Source organism: Corvus brachyrhynchos, unplaced genomic scaffold (assembly GCF_000691975.1).
Source record: "Corvus brachyrhynchos isolate BGI_N302 unplaced genomic scaffold, ASM69197v1 scaffold83, whole genome shotgun sequence".
Classification (NCBI taxonomy): Eukaryota; Metazoa; Chordata; class Aves; order Passeriformes; family Corvidae; genus Corvus; species Corvus brachyrhynchos.
The window spans coordinates 7,004,540-7,022,556 of NW_008238464.1; the positions used below are offsets into that span (position 1 = coordinate 7,004,540).

At 36.1% G+C, this 18,017-nt stretch overlaps 1 protein-coding gene across 9 annotated transcripts in view; it reads right to left on the minus strand.

Moving 5' to 3' along the window:
• ATP11A (ATPase phospholipid transporting 11A) overlaps nt 1-18,017 on the minus strand; it is a 122,052-nt gene that overhangs the window by 59,493 nt on the left and 44,542 nt on the right. For all 9 annotated transcript variants that reach the window (XR_001862894.1, XM_017737038.1, XM_017737033.1 and 6 more), the window contains exon 2: nt 3,393-3,515. Coding sequence is in view for 7 of the 9 variants with exons in the window: in XM_017737033.1 (XP_017592522.1) it covers nt 3,393-3,515 (123 nt within the window). In the remaining 2 variants the exon portion in view is untranslated. The remainder of the gene's footprint in view (nt 1-3,392; nt 3,516-18,017) is intronic.

Here is an 18,017-nt window from a genome sequence, read left to right on the forward strand (position 1 = left end):
GAAGCTTTAAAATGAAGGCTCAGTTACTTTCGGCAAACATTTCTACAATTGGAGTGCTCTTTATTCTGAGAATTTATATGGGCTTGAAAGGTATTGAAGGAATTCACAGAGGAGAAATCCATTAAAGATTACTAAATACAAAATCATATTCCTAGCACAATGATATGAAGCCTGAACCTTAAGGAAGTTTTCTACTAAGAAGTTATTTTATAATTTATCAGTTTTTCAAAAAGTAAAATCCTGTTTCAGAAGGAAAAAAGGTTGTTTCTCACAAAGTGTTGGTAGTTGCTACTGCTGACTAGTTTAACTTACAGATTAAAAGGAAACTAAGTTCTACCAAAAAGTAAATAGTATCAAAATGTGTATATATTATTTTTTTTTTTCAAAAAGCAAGCCACCTCCCTACCAGTTCAATTACTTTATTTCTTTTTCATTTGAAACACTGGGGTTTTTCTACCAGCTGGTATTTTGCCATCCTGCAGCACTGTCATGTGATAAATTCAATAGAGGGCACATAACAGCCACTTCAAAGGCCAACACCCAAGGCAGCTGAAGTAGCTAAAAGTTAGATCAACAAAACGATTCATGCTACAAAGGTCAGTGTCTCTAGGATGTAAAAGGAAATGTATGCACAATCCAAAATACATGAGTTTTTGTCTTTTACTACTTTAACACACACCTTTTGCAATATATTGTTAATATCATAATTGAATTAACACATCAAAACAATATAACACTTTTGTCTGGCCAAGGTCTGTCTCTGCATCATTTTTCACAACCAGGAATGTATCATTAAGCAGACAGAGCATTAACCACATTCCACAGTGACACTAAAATGTACACGAAATATCCCTCTGCACTTGAATCAAAGTATTACCTTGCTGACACCAGGAAGCCTCTGGTGAAGCACAGTAAAGTGTACCTTTGGAAGGACTAGTAAAGTCTACAGTTCATATTACTGCAAGCTGCTGTCTTTTTCAGGGCAGCTTTACGACATGACATTTTTTAGTAAAGCAGCATACCGACAGGCTAATTGATGACATTTTCTCATGGTCTTCAACTACCCTTTTTAGAAATTCATTTTGTCTTAAATTGGTAAAGTCTGTACTTGGAAGTTTAGAGTTCCTCATCCTTGAAGAGCAATCACACACTTTCTTACATAAGCACTAAACACCTATAAAAGCCCAGCTGAAAGTTACTGTCTGTCTCGCTGATGAAAGAGGAAGGAAGTATCCTTCACGGTTGAGGTAACATTATACTGTGTGCTTGCGAGCACGTACCTTTATTCTACTGTAACAATTATGGATTTGCCATCTTAATTTTGGACATTTTAGCATTTTTCAAGAAGTTTATGTCTATGTTCCTTATGCTGTAATAGGTGCCCCCTCAGGAGGGTTCAGAGGCCAGCACGGGACAAGGACAGCTGAAATGGTAAGAGGTAGCAGCTTACAGAACCATAATGAGTGTTAGTCAAGTCACAATGGTGCTTTATTCAGGCTGTTTGGGATGGAGCATGGCAATAACAGTTTACTTGAAAGGGACAGCATGGAAAGTTGTCATATACAGACAACATTAAAACAGTCATTAAAACAGCTTTCAGCAGTCTAAGGAACTGTTCAATATAATGAAGAATTTACATGAATTCTGTTCCCTCCTGAAATACCACCACTGTATTTACTTCCACAAAGACAAGCTACATTTTATTTTTTAAAAGAGAGAAGTTAATAATAAACAGAATAATTGAATTTAAGAAGTTAATAATAAACAGTCAATAAACAGAAAAACTGAGAAACATCATGTATATATAAATGTATATATTTCCACGAATACTTTTTGTTTATGAAAGGCAATTTACAGATACAGTTCACAACTAAAGAGTTTAACATTTAAAATATTTAATGGAATATGCTTTATAGCCAAATAAAAATACAGTGAAGTCTCCATCCTGAACTGGTTGAAGTCACACATATATATTAATTTCTGGCAGGGATTCCCTAGCTCAAAATAGGTTTAAGTAATATTTTTAAAAAAACCTCACTCTGCACAGCAAAATAACTTGAATTTCCACTAACTTCATAATCACAAAAAGACGTCAAAACACCTTGCATAGCTGAACAGTATGTTTTTATTTCAAGAAAACTGTCATCAGTAACTTCAATGGCTTTATTTACATAAACCCCAGATGAGATTAAAAAAATAAGAAAAATGCCACAGGAGTACAAAGATTTCATTAAGTGTGTTTACTTTTCTATAACTCAAAAGGCAATACAAATCAATGTGTAGAGCACAAGATTTCCCACTGTACCAGTTTGACTACTTCATCGGCACTTCATCTGTCTTAACTTTTGAACATTCAATCTAATTAAAGACGCCTAAATAAAGCTTAATACACTGTCTTTGAATGAAGTATGCGAAGAAGGTATTAAATACAAAATCTCACATGAGAAATGGCTGTCATTATGTTAATGGATGGCAAGTTCAGGTCAATGAGGGTAACACCTCAGTTCCTTGAGATCACGATGCTACCAAGGTTCTTAAAACGGCTGGGGATTTGAGATACTATTCAAAAAGTAATTCTCAGTAGAGGACATATTATTTTGAATTGATTATTTCATAAATGGCTGAAGGTGTGAGCTCATGAGGATTAAAATCTAAGCACATTATAAACTTGGGAGTTCTTGAGTTGTTAGCCATACATCACCTGCAAGCATTCAAATTTCTATGCCACTGCAGTGTAAACCTTTGGCTAAAGCAAGCCAGCTGGAAAGTACCAACATCCCAACTGCTCACAAAAAGCTGCTGGAGCTTATGGAAGTTCAAACTTACTAACTGAAGTGAGGGACAACAGGAAGGTTTCTAAAGAGCACAAATGTATCACACTACCAAGACTATGATTCACTTGCACGTGAATAACAAAGACTACTGACAAAACCCCATAGAAACAGTATGAGCTTTTGCAAGGAAAGACACTGTTGTGGTGGAGAGAGTATAATGAATCTAAGTGCTCAACAAACTAAATTATTTCTAGTACTTTGAGGTATTGCTTTTGAGTACAAAGGATGCAGTCTTTCTTCAGGAAGATTTTATTTACTCCAGGACTGCCTCAAATGAAAATTGCTTTCTTCTTTGTGGAAAAGCTCATTATTACTCAAAGAGTGTACTATAATATGTACTGCAGTAAACATGGGAGAAATTATTTTATTTCTGTTCATTTTAGAGACAACTTAGCAATTAGTCTCCCTAGAAGAAGTCTGAGATATCTTCACTTTAACTTTGCCGGTTTTGGAAAGGAAAAATATACAGGAAGACTAGGAAAAAATCTTGAAGTAAATAAATAAACACAAAGTAACTTCAGCTGATTTATCTAAATGAATGAAAGAAAATATTGATACCTTTGATGAGACTATTCTATTATCTGGAAATCTCTGTGGAATGTACGCTTCAGCACCTGGAGGCGGTTCATGATGCCCAACATAAATAGTCCGACTGTCCACCCAATTCTCTTCTCCAGCACACTACGGGGGAAAAAAGAGTTACTGTGTCAGTTCAGTCTATATTTCTGCAGTAACGAGTCACACACTGAATTAACTAATCACATGCCTGACCATCAACACGTACACAGCCACCAGCAGATGACCCCTCACACTTTTCTGTACCAGCTCAAGACCACCAAAACACCTAAAGCCAAATCAAATGTCAAAATTGCCTTAACTGCACTGCACTTTCCCACAACACAATGAAAGAGCATCCATGAAAATCACTATTCCGACTTTTTCATTTATAACTGAAAAAAGGACAAATGGTTTAGGATTCTCACTCAAATTACATATTTAGTAAGTATTTATGTTTGTTACTAATTTTACCACTAAGAAAATCTGTGCTAATTAAAATATTTTTATGTATGACAAATACTTTACATTTTGAAACTAGCTGCCCATAACTTGGTATTTTATTTGCAGTAAAGTGAAACTCTGTTCTCCTGAAATACTAGTAGTAATCATTTCCCCACACATGAACAAGCTTAGAGACTCTTAAGCTGCCAGGAAAAGACCACAGCTTGTCATCTCGGAGCACTTGCTCTTCTATGAAAGCTGTAGAAAAAAACCTAGGTGTGCCAAATGATCACATTCACATCATCAAACTCCACCACAGCTATAGCTTCCCCAAAATCAGTACTTCTGTGTTCTATTAACTGTAAAAAAGTACAAATCACTGCATAAAAGTGTAACGCTGCATTCCCCCCACTGTTTTTCTTATTAAATGCAGGCCTTCCACATTGTCCCCGCCCTTCCCCTGCCCCTAGCCACGCCCTCTGGTTCTCCCCATTGGTTCCAGTACCCCAACTCCACCCATGTACCACCCCTGCACCCTGAGATCATTCGTCCATGTGCTTTCCCCGCCTCCCTCGTCCCTATATAAATCCCCAAGCTCCTGGCCCACGTGGTTCTCCCTGCCTGTGGGAACCAGCTTGTCGCCCTGTAATAAAGGTTCCTCTGAGGTGCACATGGAGGGACCCTTCTCGCCTCCTGTACTGTCACCGTGCTGCGGAGCCGACAGCTAGCGGGAGCAGGTACGCAGGGCTGTCCGGAAGGACTACGGGAGAGTGGAATTGCCGCTCTATCCTAAGCGGCCTCGCAGTGCTTTCCGAGAGGGCTGCCGCTTGCTAAACCAAACCAAGCAACGCAACAGGAAAGTATTTACACAAAACCAAGATAACCAATTTTTTAAATTTTAAAAATTAATTTTTTGGGGGGACACAGATTATAAAATGACCATCCCTTGGTCAATTGTCTAATTCACACCTACCTTATGAAAAACAGTTTTGAAGCACAGAACACATTCCTAATGCTTGGAGAAGCCCAGGCATCAGTAACTTTAACATCATCGTATGGTCAAAACTGAGGTAATTTAAATATGTCATAATTTAAACTCAAAACCTCTGCTTTATGTCACAATGATTCATTTACACATACTTTCATTAAGCATATTGGAGGGAAGCTCCTTTTCTGCATCTTCAACAGCTACATTTATTTAGTACATTAAATATGTCCTGAAAGTGCTCTTGGGCACTGGTGGTTGATTGTCTGTCTCTATAGGTAAACTGTCAGACTTGAGCAAACTAACCCCAAACAAATAGTGTGCCTTTGGTAGTTTATACAACCAAAGCATCATTCCCCAAAGCAGCTGGATGTACCTGTGCAGTTCTTGACATAAAAGCAGAATTTAATCATACAGACATGGTATCTTCTTTTCCAACTAGTCTTGATGTCAATAGTTATAGGTCCATTTACTTTACTACTACACACTTGGCTAGTAAGTCTAAAATAAAATTTTGTTCTTAAACTTAAAAAACATTCACCCTAACATTTCCTTCATCATTCATATATATATGAATTTTCCACTGCCTTAAGTGCAGCACAGCCAAAGATCACTTTCTACATAATTTATTGTTGCAATAGATGTATAAAATCTTGCAATACTCTGCAAATTTGGCGCAGTTAAGCTCATAAAATAATTATCTATGTGATGTGCATGACTTTCTTGAGGTTGGAGAGAACATAAAAAATATAAAAAGAAAACCTATTGGACTCAGACTATTAACCACAAAATAGCTGAGTAGAAGTCATCAAGTAAAATGTAAAGCGAAGTAGAAGGATTAAGGAAAAGCAACTTCTATCATCCCAGAAGTAGATACTAAGAAGCAGACACAAAGGACCTAAATCATTACTTGATTCTTACACATGACAGAAAAATGAAGGCATTATGTTCAGAAGATACCAAAGGACAAAACTGTAATACTAGGCATAAAACTAAAACCAAAAGTAAACCCCACATTTTTCTTATGTGTTATTCAACTTCCAATAACTTGAAAGAGTCACTTATTTATATGAAGCTGTTGACAAAGGAGGTGAAAATGAAAGCCACTCGTAAGACTCACCAATGGCCCAGTCAGGGCTTATGCTAACCCCTGTAACTGCCCCGGCTCAGTGGGAGTGCACACACATTTCTCCCGTGCCACATCTGGCACAGACTGGAAACTAGGACAGAGGTCGGTATAAAAATTGCATTGATTTTCCAGTCAGACAACTTCTCCCTTACCACCAAGGGGACTTGTCAAAAAGTAAAGTGCCATTCAGCCCACTTCTGAAGACCAGGTAACATTCTTTGAGTAAGCCAAAATATTTCGGAAGGAATGGAACACAACAGTGTTTCCATATTCCACCTTACTTCTATGACAATAACAAACCAAATAACAAATGGTATCTTTTACCATTTTATTGGTACACAATACTTTTTTATCTTGTCAGTGCCCTAAATGTACAATGCACACAAATTACCTACTGACACTTGCACCACATAATACTCCTAGAAATGCAAGGGAATGTGAGACATTCCTGTATAATACATTAAATTGTACAACATTCTTTAGTTTTTCATTAGGAAGGACATTCCAGACATAAACGCAACAAAAAGGTTACTCCTGATAAGTGAAGTGCCTGCCTGAGTTCAGAGATGACTACGTAAAGGGCTAATGGGAATACCACACAAACTTTGAACACCAAGAAGAAATCCCTCAGCTTCTCCTTCCCTCTACAGGGGCCCAGCTTGACAATTTATCTCTAATTATTATTAACCAGTCCAAGACAGCTTGACAATGCTTTTAGTTCAAAAAAGCATTTTTTAAAGTTTCACTGCATACACTGACTCTTTATCAGGACTCACTTAAAACAGGCCTCTGAAATTGCCAATGAATCTGGGAAGACAGCTCTAAACAGCACCCTCCTGCACTACTTGCCAGTATTTACAGGTCTGATAGCCCTGGAGTATTGTGTCAACACTAAGTAAACCAACCACTCTGGAATTTGTGTTCCTAAAGCAAGGCATTACTTTAAGCTTCAGTATAAAACGAAGACAATCTCTTCTATTAGCTTTAATTTGACCTGGTTTTATCATGAATTGATAAACTTACGACAGATGTATAAAACCATATCTAACTTAAACTATCTGCTAGCACAGAACATTTTTTATTTTTCATTATGTTAATAGACAATAGAAAATAAATGCACTTTACTAACCTAATTCAACAACTTAAAACCTCCAAATCACTCACAGTCCAAGAGTAAAAACTGAGCAGGGAAGAGTAAGGCTCTCTTTGCCAGTGAGGTCAAACTGCAATGCACAAAGTCACATGCACTGCTCAATATGGCAATAAGGCAACTCACTTGTGTGAAGTAGAGAAAGATACTTTTAGAAAAACAGCACTGTAAGTCAGGACATAGGCCACATAGAGAAATCAAACCACACCAACTGAATGTCTGGTAATGCCAACCTCCAAAGCCAAACACCTTGATCTGAAAGTTCTTTTAGCGTTCTGGTATTACAACTTACAGAATGACACCAGAGTCACTGAAAAAAACAGTCTGAATGCTGCTGCCAGAACAATGAACAATAGTCACTTCTTTTTTTAAGTTTCATTGCCTAAGCCCATTAAGAATATGTCCAAGAAACCATAAATAAATCTTAGCATTATCTGCTTCTATTTATACCGTAAAGCTCAGTGTACTGAGACCTAGTTTTATTGGCACATCAATGAAATGTTACATAGCTTTTACTCTTTCAAGCAGTGTCAGCAACCATGAAAGCAAAGACCAGCAAAAGATTAAGGCATCTTTTCCTAACACTAAACAGAGACAGTTAACAGGATTTTACCTTTAGAGTTCAAATATTTCTGCAGCTTATTTTTTTCTGATTTAAAAAATCAAACTGAAACTAGCTTGAGATTCACCTTCATGCTGCTCTGGTAATTTTTATCTGGATTTAATTTAAACAAATGTATTGCCTGAAAAGGCAAGAGGCTTGGTATTCAATGAGTGACAGCAAAAGGATGATAGGAAGATGCTAGTGGTAGTTGCTGGAAAAGTAACTGACTTTGAAAGATTCCAAGTCTTTCCACATATTTTTAGTGGAGATTTAATGTATGATTTCGAAATCAGTGGAAACACTGAATGACATTTCCTGACTCTCCACTTGAACTATTAACTTGGGCATAATTACCAGCAACAATCTTCAGTTCAATATTGTATTTTGTCTCCAAATAATATAAATACAAACAGTATTCAAATAAGTTAATATGCACTAAGTACAGCTGAAAACTCAAATCAGTCTGCCCTGGCCAGGCTCTAAGTACATTTCACTGAACAGTATTCTCTCTTACTTTTTCTAAACGCTTTTTGATTAAAAGGGATAGTGCACTCTAACCACAGATTTGACAGCAACAAGTTCTCAGCATCCACTATAGCCTTGTTCACCCAGGATGTGACTCCATTCCTCCACACAGAAGTACTTCACACCCATAAAAAGGCAGGCTTTACTAACAGCCTGGTGTTTTATTGAATCACTGATATTTGATGTCAATTAAGCAATTAGCACCACTGTTAAAACTGCACACTGAACACACGGCTGCTCAACCACTTTGGAGTTTTAGGATCACAGATACTGACAAGCCATTATCACTCAGAATCTACAGGAAGAAATAATGGTGCACAGTGTGAAAAAACATTCATGCATTACAACATCTCTGCACTAAAGGCTCCCGGTTTCCAATTTTTCATTCCGTGAAGAGAAACAACTTCAATATCTCAAAGCTGTAATTCACTATGGCGAAGAGAAAAAAAGTTATTTTCCTTTCTAATACTGTACAGATACTGTCTTTATCATATACTCTTACCAAACCATGAGATCATATAATCTCATCTTTGTCTTCATTTGTCAAATGTACTGAGTACCTGCTCTTTTACACTTGACACCATTCTGCAGAAATAGGTGCAGCCATCTCCCTTTGCAAACAATGGCACAGTGTGCAGATTTTTACCTCATCTTTCCAAATCCAGTCCTTTTAAGGGTAGATTTGATCTATAGATCACAAAAATCCATCTAAAGAAGTAATAATTTTTAAATAGTCTACATTTCCTAGAATTGCTAACCATTAAAATATATTAAGCTTTTAAATAGTCTATTTTTGCAAAAAAAACAAACAAACAAAAAAAAAAAACTTTAATTTGTATGTATGTGTTAGTGGAGATAAAGGGTGAAATTCTCATTCATTTAAAGGATCTTAGATTTCAAATGACAGGCAAACTCACAAATATGTATAGAGAGAGAGCACTTAAGCTTTACATTTTGTTCACAGCATTACACCAGCCCTTCATATGAATTGGCCAAGCTGAGAATGAAGACTAACTTTGAAAGCTGTTAAGATTGTTATGTTTTGTATGAATATAGAATGGCATAGAAAACCAATATAATTCATATAATTATCAGATAAATACCCTATCAGGTTTTATGTTCTGAAAAAGGACTACCTCAATATGAGACATTGTAAACAGAAAGTAAATTACTCCATTCACCTACAAGTCATGGACATATGCCATTAAATAACTAATCTAATGGAATACCAAAATGCAGCTCTTCAGAGGCAACCACAAAAAAACCCAAAAAACCAACCAACAAAAAACCAACCCCAGAACAACTCTCTCCCAGAAACTTCTATGACTAATTAACACGTTTCCTATGGGTCACCCATAATGGGATCTGTTGCCACAGAATATTACTGCATTTCATTCCAACAAATGAATTTTAAATTCTTGGATGACGAGTTTTGTCAGAAATAACGTTTGAAATCAAAACTGCCCCAGTCAATTGCCTACAAATCACAGAATACTGGACATAAGTATATGCAGAGAGAGAACAAAGAAGATAATCACATTCTTTAACTGCAAATAGATTCTTTTATTTATGACTCTCAGGGAAAATATGTGATTAGAAGCAAAAGCAGGTATATCTTAACTACATAAAATGGTGCCAGGCCGACAAGTTTTCCAACCAAGCCATATCTCTACTACTTGGTGGATCCTGGTTTTCTGATCTTTCTTTCCACCTCCTGCAAGGATCTTGTGCATACAGACAGAGGGGAAATGGATTCATAGCAATAGGCTGCAATAAGTTTTTGTGGAATTTTTGAAGAGGAAATGGAAAAGTATGATGACAAAATGATGCAAAATTCCATAATTCAGAGCTGTTAGAAAAAATATTGTCACAACAGCAAATATTCCAGTTTCTGTAAAATACCTAACAGTTCTATATGTGTCCTTAATATAAATTTTATTTCAGCCTTCCAGTTCATGCCTCCTTGAGCATTGTACTTCGAGTAAAACATTTCAGAAGCTATCCTAATAAAGCTACATTCCAATTGTGTCACATGAGCTGGCACTGGGGCACTGCAATACAGCACTTCGAAGACAGTCTCATTCTCCTTTCTGATTTCCAGTCTGGAACATAATTTTTAGCTGAATTACACATACTCTGTACTTTGAATGGTTGAATAATTTGACCTGATGGATGACAAAGCCAGTGATCTGCATTCCTCCTAAAAAGGGTTAAAATCTTTGTTTCACATACATAAAAACTCATCTCAGTTATTCAAGAAAGATGGAGATCTTCTCTAAGCAGTCAATTTAAATTCCAAATACTGCTGATGTACTGGCCCATTAGGTATAGCTATTTCTGATGTCTGTGCTTTCTCTTCGGGTGAATCTTTAGTTTCCCCATTTATTTCCATGAAAAGTAACAATTAAAGTGATACAGATAAAAATCTCCTATTCCATCCACATATGCAATCTTCATCTAGTTTCACAGAACCACTGCAATGATGGTAAGAAAGTAGATCTGTGATGTATGTGAATTACTGGACAGCTGGAAAAATGCTTTTGCTACACTTTTCCTTCCTCAGTGTACTGGTTCTGACACATTTTGCCCCTTGTTGCCAGTGGGATAGGGACACCGTGTGCCTTGTGCTCATCTGCCCAGGCCCAGCCAAGGACTGCTGCTACATGGAAATCCTTTCAGGAGTCTTGCTTGCAATTAGAAAGGCAAATGAGAAAAAAACTACACTGCAAAGTGAAGTGGTAAGAGAAACTAGAAGGGAAAGTGTCACATAAGACACAGGATATTTGACAGCCTTAGTACTTAAATTAATTAAAAATCAAGTTTATTTCTAAGTAGCTCCAGACCAAAAACTGAAATAAAGGTTTGCAAAGGAAATTTACAGCTTCCTTAGGTGCCAAGAAAAGCTGTAAAACAAGAGCAATTTCATTTCTTTTAAGGCAGCTAAAGGCCACAAATATTTACATGCAGTGCCAGTCAAACTCAAGAGTAGCTACAAAGATATTTTCAAGAGAGTTGTATAGATATTTCAGAATGCAGGGATTTTTTTTTTACTCTTAGTTGCCAATAACTACTTCCATTTGAAGTAATTCAACACGAAAAAAATCTAAAGCTATCAAAATTTTCAGGGCAGAAAACTGATTTTTTTTAAAAATTTTTTTTACAGATGCTAAAGGAACAGAGGGATGAAGGGAGAGAAGTAGCAGATTGTTTTAATTCATTCAAAAATATGTAATAAACCCGCAGATATGCCACACTATTTATTTCCTTTTAAATTAACATTTTTAATTATTAAATTAAGTAACTAAATTAAGAAAAATCAAGCAATAATACCTGTTGTGAATCTTCTCCAAGAAACAACGCAATGCATATGGAGACAGTATGCATTGGCAAGATTTACAAGATCAGATGTAACCAAATCTATTCCTAAACAGTATTCTTATAGGAGCTTCAGATTATTCAAAAGGGAATGTATTCTAAAAATATGCTTTATATTTAGAACAGTAAATTTCTCTACTATCAGACATGATCAGAACTGGCCAGAGTGACAACACATTCCACAAGGATTTTAGCAAACAAAAGTGGAAGAGCCAAATTTCCCATCCGGATTCCAAAACAAAGACAAAATATATGGGCTTCTGTATTCTTCTTTATACTTAGCACAAGGTCTGTCAAAATGCCTCATCTACATGTTCACTGCTCTCTAAATTGTTCAAGTAAACTATGGATTAAAAAAAAAAAAAGATAGTTAACTATTGCACTCTGCAGTCTACTGACACAGCTGAGCAACAGACCTCTACTCCTACATTAACTAGAAAAATATAATGTAGCTTTGATGTCAAGAAAACACCTCCCCCCATTGTTAACCCTTGTCATCACATTTAAATCTGTAAAACAAGTTCACTGCAAGTAGCAGCTACTCACTGTCCTAATGGTCAGTGACTGTTGGACTTCAAAAGGATTTTCATTCCTAAGTGGATTCAGAGTTAGTGAAGCTATGATTCTAGCACACGGAAGGTGGGGCAACCTGCTTATATTATGCAATGATACCGCAAAACTAACAGCTTGTAAAATGCTTGTCTTGCAGGACACCAAGTCAGTGACCAAAGAATGTCCAAATGTTATTACATTAACTGTTCCATCCATAATAATCTAAAGCTTATGTTACGTATTTGTACCGGAAAATCACCAAAGAATTTACTCCTTTACATCTCTATATATCTTTACATATCTAATTATTTATACTTACTTGATACTGAACTACAGTTTCTTAGACAACAGTGACTAACGCCTTTTTGGGGTTTTTTTTGCTACACAAAGACTACTTAAAAAAAAAAGTCTCCTGGTATATCTCTGTAGCTATGCTACCACACATACTTTAGGTCAGGCTGCAACCTTATCAGAAGCAAATAACCCAAGATAAAACAGAGAGAGAAAAACTACCACATGGGTGCTACTGAAAGCTGTACTACTAAAGCAATTGCTACCTGTTTGTTTTCCATATGTATAAGGAGAAACCCAAATCCTCAGTAAAATTGGCACGTGTCACATTTTGACAATTTTTCAAATTACAGTCTTGCTCACGTAGGCTGGTCCTGAACTTACTCCCCCCTACGGCCAGACTATATTGGTCTACAGAACTACCCACAGAAGTAAACAGGTATAGTACAAGTGCCAAGCTCTCCCTGCATTACTGGTAAACTTATCAACTGCCTGGAAGGCCTGGAATACGGCAAAATGGCAATACTAATAGCCAAATTTCCTATTATGAGTAATTATATTTTGCCATACTCCCTTGCAGTGTAACATGCGAATTCTCTCTCTCTTATATGCAATCGGTTTTGAGCACTGTTTGAAGAGCCACAATATAAACCCAGCACCCCTGTACTTCATCTTGAAGAAATCTTTAACTTGTAGTTCAAAAATAACTTGGCTGTTCAGAATAATGGACTAATTATGTAGCACTAGAAGCTACCTAGCATTTTCCTTCATCTCCATGCTTTTTGCTGTGCATCAGCACCAAATCTGATGTTATGCAAATTCAGCTTGGTGAACACACACACTTTGATAGAAGGAAGGACCCTAATTACAGATGGCTGTAAGGTTAATGAAACATTTATTTGGAGCTATTTGAAACACTTTCAGCATACTTCTAATTCTTACACAATTATACAGTACTATTCAAGTGCAGTTCTGAAACATTCAAGGAATATAAAATTTTAACCAATTACTTCTTCCTATACTGCAAAGCAATACCATGTGTTAAAGTATTTGAGGGGTAAAAGCCATGTGCCGATTCAGGTAAAAGTTCACAAACTGTATTTTACAGTTTTACCTACTAACGCATAGGCGTTACTGATGAAATGCCACACTCAATCCTCATGCGTAATAGTGAAGATCTTTTAAATTTTCCAAGATTAGCAGGCATCAGGATCATAAATCTGACTTCAGATAAAGTCTACACTGATGAAAGACAAGAATTTTAAACTTACAAAATGGCACAAAGGACATGCAATAACTTTGAGTGTTCACATCAGGAGTATGAGTAAACCCACTCATGATGCATAAGAAGTTTATGACACCAGTAATCACAAGATTTTAGAATCCCTTTTGTTTTCACTGCACTTGAGGAATGTGAATTCCATTAAGATTAAATATTACTTTACAATTCTTTTGATGCAGTGAGCTTTTTAATATTTACTTTTACTCTCAAAGATCAGATTTAAAGACTTGAAACTGAACAATCTGAAGTACAATAAATATTTCACAACGTTGTACTTTTACAAACATCAAAAGACTTCAAGAACTTCTACAGTAACCAGTTAAATATTTACAAAAAATAACCTTCATCAGCATTTGCTATTAGCTGTATTTTAAAGTTAGATATTCATACAAAACCATTATTTTACATTAGAGCTATTTCCTTTGTCATATATAGTCACATACAGAAAAATATATGTAACATTTTAAAAAAATTAATTACAATACAAAATATTGACTGCTAAGTCAGAAGCTAGTTGCCACTTGTTATTAAGAAAAAAAATAAAAGAAAAATGTCTAGAAAGTCCAGAACATCTATTATACAAGTAATTAAATCACAAGCTCAAGAAATCAAAAAAGTCAATGTTTAGCATTTAAAACAGTGAAAATGAAGGTTTGTAACTAAACTCTTTGGGAACTGAAGTCAGAGAAACTCCAGTATCTAATCCCTGAACAAGCAGGGCAGCAGAACTCAAGGACAGACTTTCAGTTTTTATCATCTTGAACAGTTTAGTGAAGACAAGGTGAATTTTAAGCCAAGATATCATTAATAATTCAGAGGAAACTTCTGATACAGCAAAGATGAGGAACACTTAAATAAAACATTTTCTCAACATATAGTCAGTCGCCTGTAAGGTACTACAAGTTGATCTACAATGACTGGCCACCCTGCGTAAACATTTCATATTTGTAAAATGCTACTAATAAAAGCATTAATAATAGCCAGGGAACTTAAAGTAAGGTCAAGACAGTACACCCAACACATCTGGAGTCAAGCACCAGTATACAAGTACAGTGTGAAAGATATCTCTTGGTCAGAAGCAAAGATGGTTCAAATTGTTTTATTTTAGCAGTACTGTAGCTACTTCCCACTTTAAAAGGTTACTATGAGACTTGTATCAGGATAATTATACAATATGGGGAATGGTTTTTTAAGCTTTCAGTGATCCATGTACCTCCTTTTATTTATATGTGGAAGACAAAATGTCCACATTGCACTTCAGTATATCAAAACTGTTCTGTGTCCTTCATGCAGAAAAGGAAAGATATTTTTAAACAAAGATTTTTCTATCAAGTCTAGAACTGCACTGTACATTGAGATTAATATATTCTGACTTGCAATGATTTTGATAATAAAGGCAAAGGAGGTTATGCAGGTTTGTCTGGGATGAGACGATAAGTGTAATCTCAACCTCCACGTGTCTGTCATTCAGTGATACAGAGAAGAGGTTTAACAACCTTTTGATGCTGCTGGTTTCTATGCAGCAGCAAAAGCATACATAAAAACATGAGACGTCACCAAATTTTAGGCTTTGATTTACCGCTGTGACTTCTTTGACGTGGGGAGGGATGGAGGCGAGTAGTTACAATACATCATCCCCTAAAAAGAACTTGTGATGGGATAGTTTCTCTTTGCCATAAAACTCTCTCAGGACTCTAGAATCTAAGAAAAATCACCATTTTTTAACCCCCCTAGACAAACATACTCCACAACATCAACTTACATCTTCAAAAATCTCCATAAAGAAATGTTTGTCAGACTTCAAAGGCTGATCTGCCATTCCTTCCCTTTTCAATGATAAGCAAAGGAAAAAAACAAGAAAAAAAACCTAACCACATTTTCTCCTCAATAAAAGGAGTCTCTATACCCCACATTTTGGGAAACCCAAGTAGAAGTAAACTCCCAGTACATGCTGGCAGGAAAGACCTCTATTTAGCAAATTTGAAAAAGCATATATATATATACCTAAGGACATCACAGGCCCTACAGATCCTTCAGATGTCTATGACAGATTATCGAAGGGGGAAAAAAAAAAAAAACCACCAAAAAATAAACAATTCACCATTGTACTAGAAGAATGACACCTGAGAGATATTACTTCAACTGAACAAGTATCAAAAAACGTCTGAACCAGAATCATCAGGATTATCTATTTTAATCTGCTGTGTATGACCGGCTAATGAACTTACAACGTGAAATAGAGCTAGATAATCATGAAAAGCACATTTGCTAACATTTTTTTTTTTGTTTCAAATGAATACACATACTTAAGAAATGAAGTTATTACAACAGCAAAGAAAATATTTTTAATAGACTTTTCTTAGTATACTTTTTGAAAACAGTCCAATAGACAAATGTTCTTTTAAAAGATTCAGCTTTCATGCTTAGTAAAACTAATTCCCAGAAAACTGTGTGCCCCCTCATCTGTCTTTTCCTGTTGGACTAGAAATTCCTGGAATCAGTCCAAGCAAAAAAAAAACCCCACCAACCTAAACTGCAAATTCTCAGTTGCTGCAAAATTGGGTTAGGAAATGATGACTTTTGAACTAGCTTGTCATGCCATGTTGGTTTTTTTTACATCTATGTGGAGGAAATAAGAATTAAGTATAAAGTGGATATCCAATACTGTTATTATTCAGTAACATATATTCCAAATACTGCTTATTTCAAAAGTACACAACAGTTCTGTACTTTGTAATCATTTGATACTATCTATGAATAAGGAAGTGTGAATCAGATTTAACTAACTTCGAAGTTCAATGAACTGTAAAACTGTCCATATTCTGAGCAGAGGTTTAGACCAAAAACCTTCCACATATCAGCTGGTTGCATAAACTGACAGACAAATGCCTAGAATTCAGTGATTTTAGGAGAGGCAATTCTGTGCTCTCTCTAAACCAGCTAACATGAGTTTATTGATTACCAGGCCAATTTCAGTCACAACTGTGTTTGTAAACAAAAGTCTAACCATTCATGACATTTATTCTGTCAGGTAATTCTTTACCTTAAGCCTTTAAAAACATTGAAAGCCAAAGGCAAACCCTAAATAAAATCAGAAATCGTTGTTCTAGACTAACTTCTTCGTTCCCCCCCCAATGCAGTAAAATAACGAGATTCTACAAATCCTACTTCACCCATAGACAGAAATACAGACTCCTAATGAATGAGGCATGTTTGACTCCTGCAGAAGAGCACATGACTAGTTTTGTAAAATCCACATTTCCAAATGTGTTTTGATGACATGGGGCACTCTTCAGGACATGTATCCTTATAGGCAGGATCAGCTGTCCTGTAGGCAATGAAAATGGAGCAAGATACCAAAAGGATAGTGCCAAAAATAAAACTTCAGGTGATAGCCCAAGGAGTATTACTACAAATGAGATAAGTGATCCTTAGCAGTGCCCTGGTTGGTACTACAATGTCTTACAGGAGTTATTTTTGTCCACTTCCTAACACTTTGCTTTTTTTCCTCCTTTAAATGTAAGAAGATACAATCCATATGTAAGTGAGAATTTCATGAGAGGAAAGTAATTTACTTTTGCCATCTAGAAACAATTAATCTTTCTTGATTTTAGGAGGCATTCTATTAGACAATTCCTCAGAAATAAAATGCAACTACATTTAATGAAGATAGAGTGAATACCAGGCACAGATCCCAACTTGAATTGTCTTAGGAGGCACAATACAAACAAAAAAGGAAACTCAACATTTTTTCTTAAAAATAAACAGCTATGAGTAAAATCAAGGAAAGCAGAAAGTATTTTCACATTTATTTTACTTTTTAGAATATGACTGCATCTGAGGCCTTGCCACAGCAGCCATATCAGTTATCATATCCAACAACCACACCCCTAGAAGCAAATAGCTGATGTAGATCTAGTGCAGAGCACGATTGTGAGCCTACCAGTTAATCTGTCTGTTCTTTTTCTAGCATACCTGGCTCCTAAAGGGTCAATTACACATTGGACATTGAATTCAAATGGAGCAAGTATTCTGATAAGAAGAGATAATTGCTTACTTTGTTTCTCAATGTAAGTTGATTATGTGCTTATGCAAGAGGCTATCCGGTGGCAGCTGGAACGTTTTACTTCAGCTGAGCCACTGCCTCTGTCAATGGGGGCACTGTGAGGTGGAAATGGCACTGGATCCACCATTAGAAGGAAAGCAGTGTTCACAGCAGTTTGACAAGTTCTGGCACATGCAAGGAGTAAGGATATTATGCATCAAGTTCATCACAAGTGAGTTAGATCTG